The sequence below is a fragment of the Hippoglossus stenolepis genome, chromosome 5 (assembly GCF_022539355.2).
Source record: "Hippoglossus stenolepis isolate QCI-W04-F060 chromosome 5, HSTE1.2, whole genome shotgun sequence".
Classification (NCBI taxonomy): domain Eukaryota; kingdom Metazoa; phylum Chordata; class Actinopteri; order Pleuronectiformes; family Pleuronectidae; genus Hippoglossus; species Hippoglossus stenolepis.
This window is the reverse complement of record NC_061487.1, coordinates 22,441,995-22,456,364: the sequence shown is the minus strand read 5'-3', so window position 1 is coordinate 22,456,364 and position 14,370 is coordinate 22,441,995. Positions and strand designations below refer to the sequence as shown.

The following is a 14,370-nucleotide window of genomic DNA, read 5'->3' as shown; positions in this document are numbered from 1 at the left end:
GGGGAAAAAAAACAATCCACCTCAGACTCGACAAACTATTTTCTTTATTAGAAAGAAATCCTCAGAGGTATAAGCTCTCAAAGAACTCTAAATGTTATGATGTTACATGCTATATGTACAGTTATATACATAAAAGTGCAATGTCACAATGGGTAAGCTGTTTATTTTTTATTTTATTCTGTCGTATTACTGTTTGGGAAATGGCATCATTACTTCTTCGCTCCTTCCTGCGCTGCAGTTTCTCAGAAACACGGAATCGGACATGAAAATGCGAACAGAACGTCTCGAGTTCCTCTAAAACATTTTCCAAGGCACTTTCACAGGTACATACTACAGATGTAGAGAACACCACAGAGAAGCTGAACGCTTACAGGCAGAACTGAGACCTATTGTTGATGATGGTACATATAGTGACAAAAGCACATTTTACACAACTGGCTTCATATTGTAGGTGGGACATCTGTATCTCTGGATTATAATTATATATCATTTGGTTCTAAATTAGAGTCATTTCTACCCAACAAAGATAACAATAAAGATGATAAAAAAAAAGAAAATAAAAAGTTAGTAATTCAGAAATCAAATTAGCGTTTGATTATTACACACAAAGTATCTGTCAAGTCAACGATGGTGTAAACCTGCAGTTAGTTCTTCTAGGAGTTATTATGCTAAGACAAATATTCCCAGGACATGCATCCGATTCTGTTATTCCTACAGTACAGAGGTTCACGTACAAAGACTCAGACAGGGGGCACAGTCACACAGCTAGAACTCACCGGCACAGACTCTTATGTGTGGCTATTGCATTCTGACATCATTACGTGACCCTGGACACGTGTGAACCGACGCCAAGCCGACTGGGCAAGACTCGTTCCACGCGTCGCTCGTCAGCCATTTTAAAGTGTCATCTTTCCACAAAAGCAACACAAAAAACACACAAGCTGAAGTTTCAGCCGACAAGAGGGAGGGGGTCTCGAAGCACACTGCAAAAGCAAAAGGAAGCAGGGTGAAACGTATCAGGAGGCTTTTACACTAACAGTCATTAGGTCCATGGCTACTGGCAGCACTCCCATAGGGCGCCGCATTAAGTCTATACACATCAATCTATATGAAGAATCCATGCTTTACACTTACACAGCCATGTCTTTGGGTAGATAAAGCGAAAGCAAGGCATAACAGAAACTATGGCATGTGTTTCACAGCGTATAATCGCCTACGTGTTGTATATACTGTAGTTAGATGATTTGTCATCATAACTTTTCACACTGCTCCCCCTATACAGATGTAAAGGCATAATTTATTAGGCATATTTTATCCCTTCATCAATGGCTGATGCAGGAATTCATGAACGCATCAAAGTGTACAATGAAGTAGTGGTTTTATCCAATCATCAGATCTCGTTCCCGGCAAAAATGGAATATATTTATATATGCAAATGTTTGTGAGCAAATCCAGCACAGAGGTGATTCTTTGCACGTTACTGAGACACAACTCCCGGTGGTTATGCCTTTCCACAGAAAGCTGCAGAGAGTGAATCAGCACTACTTATTTATTCAGAGTACCATTAGTTATAAAGTCCCTCCAGGCCTGTTATCAGTCCAACCTTCACACCAGGTCTGTCCAGGAAGTCACGGCACACCTTAGAACGGTTTACATTGGAATTCACTTACACCTCAGAGTCAGTAAGGCCTTTTGACGCGGTTCCCGACGCCGTCACAGACCCTCCAAGGTCCCTCTCATCCAGTTCTGTTTCAGGTTCAGTGGTAGACGGAGGAGCTACACGCACCGTGTTGTGTTCGGTTGCATGATCCTTGACTCTGTAAACTAAACTAGCTAGAACACTCCTTCTAAAACCCTTGAGGGAAGCCTTCGTGATTTGTTGTTTGTATTTATTTAAAAGAAGATGTTAGATCATATTAATCTCAGCATTCTAACACATAAACATGTTATTGACACAGAAGTCTACGCTGGAACTCCTACGCCGTCTTTCAAATCCTGCCAGAGTCCGGTTTCTGGTCTCGAAATGTCTTTCCCTGCTGAGGTCCATGTATGTTACACGCTCTTAGATTTGTTTGCAGTACGTCCATGAAGTATCTCGCAGCCCCCTGGGAGTGGATTGAGAGTTTTTGTTTGACATCTCTGGTTCTCGTCCCGGAGGTCACATGGTGCAGGACTTGTCCAGAGGATCCTGAGGATTCGTGGCTGGAGGTTGCGCAGCCGGGCCGGACTTGGGCAGAACCATGGGCTTGGGCCTCAAGGCAGGGGGTTTGAGCTGCACCCCCATGCGGGGCGCTACCATCGGCTTGAAGGTGCTCATCGTGTCGCTGGAGGAGCTGGTGCTGCGGCGGAGGGGCGGCTCGGTGTTGGCCGTGGACCTCAGCATTACACCGTGGATGGGGCTGAGGGACTCGCTGGAGCTGGCCGGCGTGGGACCTCCACCGCTGCTGCCGGAGGTCTGCCGCTGCTCCAGGGTGTCCAGCACCACGTCGGGGGCGTGCTTGGCTGAGCTCTGCCGCTCCAGCTCTCGCAGCTCATTCAGAGCAGTGTTCATGGTTTCCTCTATGTCCTGCAGGAGGGAAAGAGAGTATGCGTCAGGGAGGATATGAAGGAACGATGACGACATATGACGGAGAGATGACTGGGAAACAAGACAGTTAAAAGTTAAAACATTGAAGAGACGAGGTAGAACAGACACATGAAAAGATGAACAAACAAACAAGAGAAGACATGAAAGTAAGAAGATGGTGGAGTTAGAAGGAAACAAAAACTATGTCGACAGTAAGTCAAGACAGTTTTTCAAGAAAACACCAAGCATGCGTTTTCCAGGCAGAAAGGTAGAGAATTACTTTGCATCAGCACCTCTCCTCCTGCATGCTAATGACTTTGGGAAATGCAGAGATGAGGTGGTGTGTTCATCTGAGCATGATCCCAGTCTGCAGGCAGACAGCCCAGCACAGTTTAACGTGTGCTCTCTGTGACCTCTGTGTTCTAACTGAGCCTTTTTTACAAGCAACATTAATGACTCTGCTATTCAGATATAAGTGACAGCAGTTAAAACAGAGCCACCGCCTTCCTGCGTGCGTCAACACACATGATAACCAGTCAGGCGATGGTACAGTTTTAAATAGCTGTCCGTTTTTTGAAAAATTTTGTATGGGAACAATCCCTGTGTCGGACTACGCCCCCTGCTGTCTGCCTGTGAAGCTCGTCTTTTGCGTGAATTCAGCACACGGACACAGTTGCAGCCAGAGGAAGCAGAAGACAGGGACTGACTATGTGTTTACAGGGCGGGGCAGGGCTTTGATGATGGAGGGAGCTGCGGTCGGGTCGCCGCTCGTCCCGCGCTGACCTGTGCGATGCTCTCCGGATCCAGGGGCTTGCCCCCGTGGTGGTGGTGATGGTGGAGGTGGTGGGCATCGGTGAAGCCCGTGTACTGGCCTGAGGAGGTGGAGCGGCGGATCGGGGGGCTCTCCATCTTCTTCAGCGACTCGTGGCGGCTGATGTTGGTCAGACTGCCGTGGCCGGTGCGGCGCCGTCGCTCGGGGCTGTCCATGGGCATGTGGTTGCGATTCCGCAGCATGTCCCGCGGGCTGAAGTGGCCGAGGACTGGCGAGCCCATCTCCGGGGTGCCGCCATGTCCACCGTGACCCTGCTGGGAGGGATGCACCATGCAGTGGATGTCACTGGGGCGGGCAGGGGGCCTTCGGGATGGCGGCTCTGACCTTTTCTTGTGTCTACTGGGATAAAGGAATGGGACAAACAGGGAAATTGTATTAATTCATTGCTTTCATAACAACAGAAAAAGGGCATCTTCAAACACCAAACTCATAGCCAATCATAGCACTTAATTTTTATAAATTTGAAACCTTTTTTCTTCCATAAGTTAACTTTTCAGAAACTAAGAGAAGTTTATGTATTAACTGCTTTGTATTTGACAATTTAAGAGATTGATTGACTATATTTTATTATATCACAGTCCTCCTTCAGATGTTGAATCCCCTGAATCGGACGTACAAGGTTTTAAAGGTTCAGTGTGTTAAGATTTAAAGCGTTCTACTGGCATCACCTCCGCCAAGGAGTTTTTCATCGGTTTGTTGGCAGGATTACGCAAAAACTACTCAACCGATGTAATGAAACTTTGTGGAGGGGTGGGGCACGACCCAAAGAAGAACCTATTACATTTTTGGTGCAGATCCAGCTCAGGGGCTGGGTCCAGGAATTGTTTTTCCCCACTTTCTTTGACATTGTGAGACGTTCTTCTACATTTTCGTTGTTTTTTCAGAAAGTAATTCATCGATTAAAGAAATCAGACATGTACAGGGGACTGTTTTTTAGAGTGTGTGGAATTTGATGCAGATCGGGGGTGGGTGGGTGGAAAACATAAAACATTTGTCACATTGATAAAAAATAAAAAGCATCATTATTGTGAGAGGACCCCTGACGTCAGTGGCTCTTGATAAACGTGTGTGTGGAGCAGAGTGGACCTGGCTGTCAGCCAGAGGAGGGAGGCCTGAGGTTCATCCGAGCATCACAACAGGCTCCCTGGGAGAAGCTACAGCTGCTGGAGCAGAATCACTGTCCTCTGTCTGAACCTGGACCCGCACAGCAGCGTGCACACCTGATTTCACGTGCACGTCTAAAACAGGGTGCAATAGAGCTGAGCTGACCGGACACGCACACTCCTTTGTACATGTGCTTACTGAGTTATACGTGATGTTGCTCCACAGTAACATCTACTCCCTTGAAGCAGCTCTATTGCTCCATAAGAGGTCAATAGAGCAGCACATGCTCGTCACTGTGGCTCCACCAGGCTCCGCTCTACATATTTAGGACTCCCAGCTCCAGTTATGTTCAATCAAAGCATTGTAATCACTATCATCACTCGCAGCAGGATGACTGAGCCGGAATACTGTCCAAAAACATAGAATTAAATCTTTTATTAATCATAATTATTAATATAGTCATGTGGTACTTCACATTAGATTTTACTGTCAAATAATCTAATAATGTTTTATTATAATGCAGTTATTTATTCTGTTGGTGAAATATTCTCCAAAAATATTACATCAATAACTTCTGCAAGCTTGTCAGTTGAACTATTTAAAGTATCTGCATTAATGGTTATTTGTGATGATAAACAAGCAGTGAAGCAAATGGCCTCATTTATAGAGTTTATGTCTGAACGCTGTCTCAGCCATTTCTATTAAGATTAACAGGCGGCCTCATTACTGCGTGAAATAAGAAGAAATAATAAGAATGGATATGAACGACTGTGAGAACCTAATAAATGTAATTCCACAAAGACACTTTTTGCTGTCTCCCAAAAAAAAAGCATAATATCATGGCAGGAAACTACTCATCTTCATCATAAAGTGTAAATATGTACATTAGTTAGAAAATAAATTATAACAGATGTGTGCTTATGTAACACTCTGAACTCCAAACCTGCTCATTCATCGCAAAACCCTCTGGAAATGGATGTGAAAAAAAATGTCTGAGGTGTAAAAATATGAATTAATGAGCAGAAAACAACTTCTCGACAACACTAATAGTGACAAGGTTAGTTTAGACAAAGGAGGAGGAGGAGTGGTGCAGGCACGGGGCCGGAGAGAGAAATATTATTATATTTTTTCCTTGTCTGACTGCAGTGGGAAATCTTGAAAAGTAAACAAGTGCGGGAAGCACTGAAAACCTGCAGGGGGCGCAGTCTACATTCATAACACCAGTCCCCCCCAAGGCAGTGTACTACAACCATGGCTGTATTTTTGACTTGCTCCGGATGCCGTCACCACATCGACAGCTCATATTTTGTTTGTTACGACCTTGGCTGATAATAAAAAGAAATCACAAGACATTCCGTGGGTTCCTCTGCATCCAGACAGAAAGTGGACCAACTGTAAAACGTGGTGACGCAGAAACACACCAATGCAACCGTCTTGTTTACCGACGGTGACGCCGAACTCTGCTAGAGGTCCGTCTGCTCAGGGTGTTGTTGATTGTGAACAACATGAGAGGAAGAAGAAATATCTATATAAAGCTCAGGAAATAAATGATTCAACACTTGCGAGGATTGTCTGAATGGAAGAGCGGAGAAGTGAGTGGGGGTGGAAGATGGATAGACAGGAGAGGAAGAGAGAGGGGGATCACCTGGGAGCAGGTGACAGGTAAAGAATGTTGTAGACGTCGGCTTTTGGGATTAAGAGGAACTTCGTTAGGCTGATGTGGGGAAAAAAATGATTCATTCCAGATATGCTCTTCGTCCACGTACTAAAACCTGCAGTGGTGTAAATATTGTCTCGAGCATGAATCATCAACATTTTAACAGCGGAGTAGTGGGGGATGTGTGTGTGGGGGGGGGGCTGGGAAGTGAGTATGGCTCGGAATGAAATAGCGTTTGTTCATGCGTTCGGCAAAAGCCAAGAACAGATGTTTCAAGGTCGCTCGCTCGCTCCCTCCACCAGCAGCAGAAACGCAGCAATGAAGAGAAGAGCAGGAGACGTAACAGTGGCACGCAGACGCTGCCAGAGACTGAAGTGTGATTGGTGATGTGTGTGTCCTCTGCGCGTGTGTGTGTCTGTCATTTCTCCATGTATGTGTGTGTTCCAGGCCACTGCTGATGACTAAGCACTGATGTGAAATGGATATTTAATACGCATGCCTCACAATGCAAAACAGTCCGGTTACTGGGAAATTAAACAGAGTGGGAGACGTGCATCCCTCCACTGGTGATTAGGCCGAGGGAGGTGGGCTGAGAATACAGAGGAGCAGGAGGAGGCCGTAAATGTGACACGGAGAATTGACTGTGTTATGTACAACTGTGTGCTGCTTTCTTCAGGAAGCTGTTTATACAACTACGGTGGAGTGTGAGGGTCACTTAAAGAGATTTCAAGGATAAAGTTGTCATATTTTGAGAATATAATTGTAATTTAGGATAAAGACGTAATACTTACAAGAAAAAAGTGGTAGTTTTAGGCCGTGTCATTTTAGTGTGTGAGCATATTAAGTTATACTTTAGCATAAGTAATAAGCACAAATAACAAAATAATCATCTTTTGGCTCATCAGCATCACAGTATCATAAGTATCAGGACTTAGAAAGTATTGTGTGAGAAACTGATTATCCTGAAGAAAGAACCACATGGACCTGGAGGAAATTCCCTCTTTTGTGGGGGAGGAGACGTTTGGTAGTGGTCGACTTTATCGTTGGTTACTGTGTGATGCTCAAAGGGGTTTTACAGTTTCTCATCAATGAGATTGGTTCAATATTCAAGAGTGAGTGGAGTGACGTTTTCTCAAAAGTCTAGTCAGAGTTTGCAATGAGTTATATTTAGCAACTTTTCATTTACATGCATCTAAAGCCTGTGTGGTTGTATTCACCTTAGATGTTGCAGCTGTTCATTCGTTGTGTTCCACTAATGCTAAACTCATCACTTCTCATTAACCAGGGACAACATTCTACAGAACTCCAAATGTTTAAATGGTTACATAGAGGGTTCAATATCTCCGCCCAGTCTTCCTGCAGCATGAAAACCAACCTGGTGATGTAGGCCTCAGAGATGCGGGGGTCAGTGGGCGAGCTGATGTCTTTCCCTGAGCATTTCTCCTCTCCAGCGTGGCCGCTGCTGGCCTCGCTGTCAGCCTTCTGACTCAGAGTGTCTGAGAAGCTGTCATCTCTGGGACACAGAGAGACGAGGAGGAGGTGACAGACAAACAGAAGGAAAAGTGGAAAAAAGTCAGTCATAGTCGCACTGTTGTTTGATGACAGGGTTCCATATCAGTTTTCCTGTGTGTCAGCACGTCTCCCCCTCTTCCCCCCCAAGGTCCAGAGAGTCAGATGAGTCATATTCCTGGGCTTCTCAGTATTCTGGTGGTGACACCCACACGCCCACACACACAGAGCGACTGTATAGGTTTCAGTGAGGTTGTGTGACTGGATGCTGGGCACAGTTGGTGCCCGTCAGGCGGCAGTAATCAGAGCTCCTGAGCTGCTGCCTGTAATGATGTGTATTAGCTGATATAAAAACACAGTGGACGCGCTTGTTTGCTGAGACAGAGCGAGGACGAGCGGTTCGTCATCGCACTGAATTTACAGACAGACGGGGGAAATTTCAAACATCCCGACAGCGGAGTCGTGAGAGGAGACATCCTGTACTGAAACGGTCTCTCATGTTTTATTCTGGGTTCTTTTATGGGACAAGTGAAGATCAAAACCCCGTGCGCTCCGTCACTCCTCCCCCTGTTATGTTTAAGTAGAGAGCACAATGCTACTTTACTTGTGGACGACCCCGTACAGCTGTAAATTCCTCCGCTCTTTCTTTAACTAACAAGAAACCCCAGCAGCAGTAACCCTCCTGGTGAATTATTAATAGAGGCACGGTGACGGCACAGTGACGGGAGAAAGAGGAGAGGAGGAAATAGGGGACGGCGTTCTAAATGGCCTTTTTGTCGACCAGCCACTAAGTGATTGGAGTGTTTCTGTTCCGGTCCTAACGAGACAGTGAATGCAGTTCATTAGGCCCCAGCGGTCGCCATGGCAGAGTGTACGCTTGTTAGTGCTGAGAGTCAGAGACAGAGGCGAGAGGGCTGGTTAAGGACCCTGGAGATGGAGAACGTGCCATGGCTGAAAGAGGACGACAGCGGGTAGGACAGACGAGGCTGCAGGTCCTCTGTGCACGATGACCCTTCAGTCCACTGAGGGTCTGTGGCCTCTTATACAGCAACGACAACAAAGACGAGGGTGTTGTTTAACCATCATCAGGAGAACTGGAGGATTCTTCTTTAAACTATAGCTCATTAATGCTCTGAGTGGAGCTGGGACCAGTTAACACACGGAGGAAAATCTACATTTCCTCAGTTCACCACCTGTATCCAATTTGTTTGCTTTAGAACTACAGAATTGTAATCAGTGTAGAAATGTATGTACTGCTCCGTATTTTTCACAATTTCCCAAAATACACTCAAAAAACCCACTGGGACAATGTACACCTCTATATAGCCCTGGTTTGTGTTTTGACTCGACTAGAGTCCGACCAATATGGATTATTTGGAGTCAGATACTGATATTAAGGAGTAAAATATCCCCATTTCTGATATATTGGCGGATAAATATATATATTAAAAAAAAAATATATATATATATATAAATCCGACAAAGATCAGAATACTTCATGTCTTACTTTGATTATTGCGTATTCTGGGTTCAGAATCACATAATGTTGTTTACATGTCAGTGTCTTACATAGATTATCGTCTTAATAAGCCTAATATTGGAATATTGCTTTCCATGTAAATCTAGTCAGTGTTATTCACTTTAATGATTGGTGTATTTGCATAGTCACACAGTAAATAGGCTACACATAAACACACTCACATGTCTTGGACCACGATATACTGGTGCGGCACCAGGCCGTCGATGCCGTTGTGCCGTCCCTCCCACCAGTCTTCGGACGCTCGCTGGTACAGCAGCAGGGACGCTCCCTTCTTGAAGGACAACTCTCGGGAGGAGCGGCCGATGTAGTCGAACTTGGCGATGGCTTCGATGGGCTCGCCCTCTGTCAGCGGAGAGAGAGGAACAGACAGGTCGCGGATGTCAGACGGGGCGAACACATCGAGAGGAGGCGGCTGTTATCGTGTGTGCAGACGTTTCAATGACAGCGGTTCAGTATTAGGGAATAAAAATCTCTATGGACAATACAATAAATGCAGTTATACATGTTGGCTCTGGTACGGTTGAATATCGGCATGTTTACACACGTGGCGCTTCCACAGTTCAAAGTGTGCTGAGCCAGTTTGTTACTTTAGTTGTGGTCAATAGTAACCCAGCTCGACAACACCAGGCCTGGGCTGCAACAGGCCCAGAGGAGGTTTAGCAGGGTATTAATAGAAGCTGGTGAGAGGAGATCCATATGACTCAGGGGCACGTCAGTCACCGTATGGATCATTAGATTGGTTTGATAACTAATCGATAACTGTTCAAACATCCCTGGATCAGTGACATGGGATAGAAAGGTGGTAAAAGTTAGTGCAGACAATACTAATTAATGGTAAATTACTCAGTCAATATTAGACTGTATTATAATTTATTTATACTGACCAATCTCTCCAAGTCCAACTTTTTATTTCTATTCTAAATGACTGAAGATCTGCTTTGTGTTGATGTCAATCCTGAATAAAACATCTGTGGTTCCAGCTACAGTCGACTCTCCGAGCCAATATTCATGCACTACAGCAACACAGGTCTAAAAATAGCGCCTTTATCCCTCCCTCACTCCTTCCCCTGCCCTCCTCCGATCGCACTTTAAGTCAGACAAGGGGGTGTCCTGGACAGACATAGCCTCACCCCAACACTGCCTCTCTCCACACACACACACACACACACACCTGCACTGGCCGTGAAAAGCCAGCGTGATTTATCTTTCACAGGAGCTTAAAAGTAAGTCCCTGGTGAGCGGAGAGGCCACGTGAGAAAGCGCCTGGGCAAAGCGAAGGTTTCTTTATTTTTCTCAGTGTCCTTCTCAGCCATATCTCGATTTTTTTTCTTGTTAAACGTTTAACTGGCCACCTTCCTTGCCTCGCTGCATTGTCAGGATTGACGGGGCGGATGTAACGCAGCTCGAATGAAATGTGACAAGCAGGAATTTACTGCCTGAATTAATGAGTTGCACTGCGGGGGACAAGGCCGTTAATAAAGTTGACAGGACCTTCACCGGTCAGAGGGATTTCTCCTCATCTCTATTTTCTCTGGCTCTTTCCTTTTACTTCCACCTATCCATCGTTCCTCCTCTAGGTCTCTAAATGTTTGTCCGAAATTTCTCACTAGCACTGCAGTGACGTGGCTGCGGCTGAAAGCATCGGGCTATAAACTCTACTCTCGGCGCGGTAAAGGATGCCCTCAGTCATGTTGTGCAATTACAAGGGAGAATCGTTGCAGACTCTACCACCCGAGGTCAGACGCTCTCTCCTACTGCGACTGGAGTTAAAGAAACATCGAACCCTGGGAGCTGGAGGCCTGTGGTGTGAGAGGCAACCTGTCGGATGTCTTACACAAGCCAGTGGAGCGACGTCTTGTGTGGACACGGCTCCACATCCATACAAAGAAATACGATCAATAAAATAGAGGTTATAATTTTCTTGTTCCCTCTTCTCTTTTAGCTATATTTTCCTCCTGCTACAAACAGTAGACGATAAAAAGACGAGAGTGGGTAAGACATAACGTTTTATGGGTGAAGCGATAACCCTCCTCGTACAGTAAAATTCACTGCCCTTTGACGCAAGAAAACCAATATTTACAATATGCCTGCTGGGGCAGTTGACAACAAGGACATGTCGCCTTACTCCTGCAAAGACATATATATAATCAATGTGCCAGATAGTTCAACTCTGACCTTGTAGCAAATTTAGTAGATAGTACGTCGATGTATTGATGGTGTGCGAGAAGTGCCACGACAAAAACCTGAGCGTTTATCATCCTGCATTTCAGCCAGGGTCCATGATACTGTCATGTGTCAGAGCCCTGAGCATATACACAAAGACTGGGACATTATATAGCTCTGGTTGGGGCCTTTCATTGATTAATATGACAGCTGCTTTAACCAAGAAACAATGAACGGACTGAAGTGAAATGATATAAGGGAGTTACAAATTTCAAATACCGATATATCGGCCGATGTTTATATTATAACAAAACAAATGTCAATCATTCCTATGTTGTTGTTATAAAACCCTTATGATAAAGAAATGTGATTGAGGCTTTTTATTTTACAGTCTAACCATAAATATCTTATAATTAAAAAGAAAACTTATAATACACAAGAGCCACAAACTGAGAATAAGCTTTATTAAATATCTAAATTTACCTTATTATAGCATTAGCATTTTCTCCTCCTACACCAGCCTAAAGCAATTATCACACAGCTTCATCCTCTGTGTGCATAAATCTGACCGGTTCAGCTCATCTGTCTGAGTTCAAGAGCTCCAACAAACACCAGGAGGCCTGTGAAACAATCCGACTTGAACGTGGAATGATTTTTACTCTTTCTTTCTCTTTTCCTCTCCGTCTCCTGCTCTCATACTTTCAGTGCAAATAGAATTTGAGCTTCGAGACAAGAGGAGAGAATAAGAGTGCTCGTAACCGAACAGGAAAAGACGTTTGCTTTTGTGTCTGAAAACTGAATGAGGTCATGGGGATTTAAAAATAACTGATGACAATAACTTGACCACAGTTCAAGACTCCACGGGGAGGGACACAGTCAGTGTCGACATCCTCCTCCCAGTCTGCACAGACAAAATGAAAAAAACACTTTTGGACCAAAACCATGGTAGCAAGGGGTTTCTGGAAAATGTAATCTTCCATTAATTACTTAAAGAGTTGATGGTTGCCATGTGTGTTTTACAGAGGGAATCCACGCATGCAGGAGTTTCCCTGTGTAATCACACGTCCGCTTTAGTTACACAAGACATCCAGGTGATAACTTTAATTTGGAAGCCGAGGGAATAACGTAATGCGAGGAGATCAACCATACGTCCCCACTGTCTATGGAGACAGATGATGAGTGATGACGGGGAGCCCCTAAAAATCGTCTCTGGGTGTGAGGAGGAGACGGGATTGGGGCAGATGTTGTCACCATGGAAACAGGTTTAGGGAAGTCTGTTACCAGGGGAAGACTCGGAGACTTGGCTCAGCTATAGGTTGATTCTTTATTCATCACATTTTGTACATCTGGTCAGCTCCAAGTCAGGAGTATTAATCACTTTTTAATGAGCTGGACTTTTATTGTCTTTCTGCCTTTCTTTGGAAGTTAAACAGCGACACCTGACCCCGTCTGATACTCATTATTTGCTTTGGACCCGACCACCCGGTGTCCATTTCACCAAAACAAAGGCCCACATGTATGATCACACAACTTGAAACGTATCCCGCCTATGTCTGAAAGAAGCAAATCATTTCCTCCAGTGGTTACATGAGCCTGGAGTGTTTTTTAAATTCATATTTCTCCTGGACACATGGAGATGTCGTTAAACAGAGAAAACCCAGACTGTATAGTTTCTAAAAAGCTATAAAACGTGACACTCTAGATACACTCCATACATTTGCTATTCTTTTACAAATGAATATAGCAGATTTTTCACAGGGTAATGAAAAAACTCAATTCAACCTAAGGCTGTAACCCTTCAAAGAAATGTTCCCAAGGGGTCCAGGGGGTGCAGACCACCATGGTAATTTGTAAAAAGGGGACGTGGAGATGTCCCAAGATCCCGAGGGAAAAAACTGTATTAGAATATGAATGGCTGCCTGTCACTGCAAGTCCAGTTCCCCAACTCTTCAAGGTTACTGCATTTACCAGGCTGAAAGGCAGGATTAGCTGCACAGAGCGGAATTTAACCCTCGCAACGCCAAGAACACGGGGGGAATCTGGTGTGCATGTGACAGATCTACACATACAACTTAACAGCTAGTTGTGTGTTACATGCGCGCATGTTTGTACAGGCACTCACCGTCCTCGCTGGTGTGCGTCTCGGTGCCTCCCTCGTTGTCTACCTCCTCCAGGGCTCCATGCTCACTGTAGGGGCTCTCACTGTGGAGACACCAAGCAGAACATCAGGGTCACAGACACGGCAACAAGTGAGGGGTCAGTTCCAAAACAGAAATCAGGACAGACTATTTTCCTGTTGTGTGGTTTCACTTCTTTTTAGGGGTTAGTTTGAAACAAAATCAACAGGGAAATCTCGTGACAAGAAGGAAGAGAGTTTGCACAGCTAACAGTGCCCTTTGAGGTTTACTGGTCCTCAGAAGGTCAGTGTTTACGCTGGGGCTCAAAGAGGACACAAAAACAAGTATACATGCATTCACACATAGATTTGTGCAGCTAACACACACACGTTTGTACTTCTATCTTAGTGAGGACACTCTGAGAGAATACATTCCCTAGCCCCTTACACTAACCGTAACCATCCAAACTAAGTGCCTAAACCTAAGTCTAAATCTAACCCTAAAACCAAGTCATAACCCTCAAACAGTCCAGTGAATAGGTGAGGATGTCCTCACTTTCCAAAAATGTCAGCCAAGACAACAAATACCAAATCTCCTCAGGGCTTCACAAGCTCCCCTGGAGGGACACGGTTGTGCTGAGACAGGTGATTAGCTCCAGCCACAGATAAATCCCTGTCAGTCTGAGATGATGCGAGGGCATCGAAAAGGAGAAACAGGGTCATGTAAAGAGAGGGAGAAACAAGTGAGTAGCAAAGACTTTGGGGTTTGACCTCAGTGTGTGCTGCAGTTCACCTAATCGTCCTCTTGCTGCCAGGTGACCTCTGTCTTTCTCCTCCTGCTGTGATGGTAGTAATTATAGTCATTGTTTCAGCGTGTCTCACC

At 45.0% G+C, this 14,370-nt stretch overlaps 1 protein-coding gene across 5 annotated transcripts in view; it reads right to left on the bottom strand.

The window, feature by feature from the left end:
• Positions 1–27: 27 nt before the first annotated feature.
• The window catches only part of srgap1a (SLIT-ROBO Rho GTPase activating protein 1a), a 78,914-nt gene continuing 64,571 nt past the window's right edge, over positions 28–14,370 (bottom strand). For 3 of the 5 annotated variants that reach the window (XM_047340040.1, XM_035158008.2, XM_047340041.1), the window contains 5 exons: positions 13,494–13,573; positions 9,370–9,550; positions 7,535–7,672; positions 3,350–3,737; positions 28–2,566 (listed from right to left, as the gene is read on the bottom strand). In XM_047340040.1, coding sequence (XP_047195996.1) covers positions 2,159–2,566; positions 3,350–3,737; positions 7,535–7,672; positions 9,370–9,550; positions 13,494–13,573 — 1,195 coding nt within the window. In that variant the 3' untranslated portion in view covers positions 28–2,158. Of the gene's footprint in view, positions 2,567–3,273; positions 3,738–7,534; positions 7,673–9,369; positions 9,551–13,493; positions 13,574–14,370 lie in introns of all 5 variants that reach the window. The other 2 variants (XM_047340042.1, XM_047340043.1) reach the window with 2 other exon arrangements.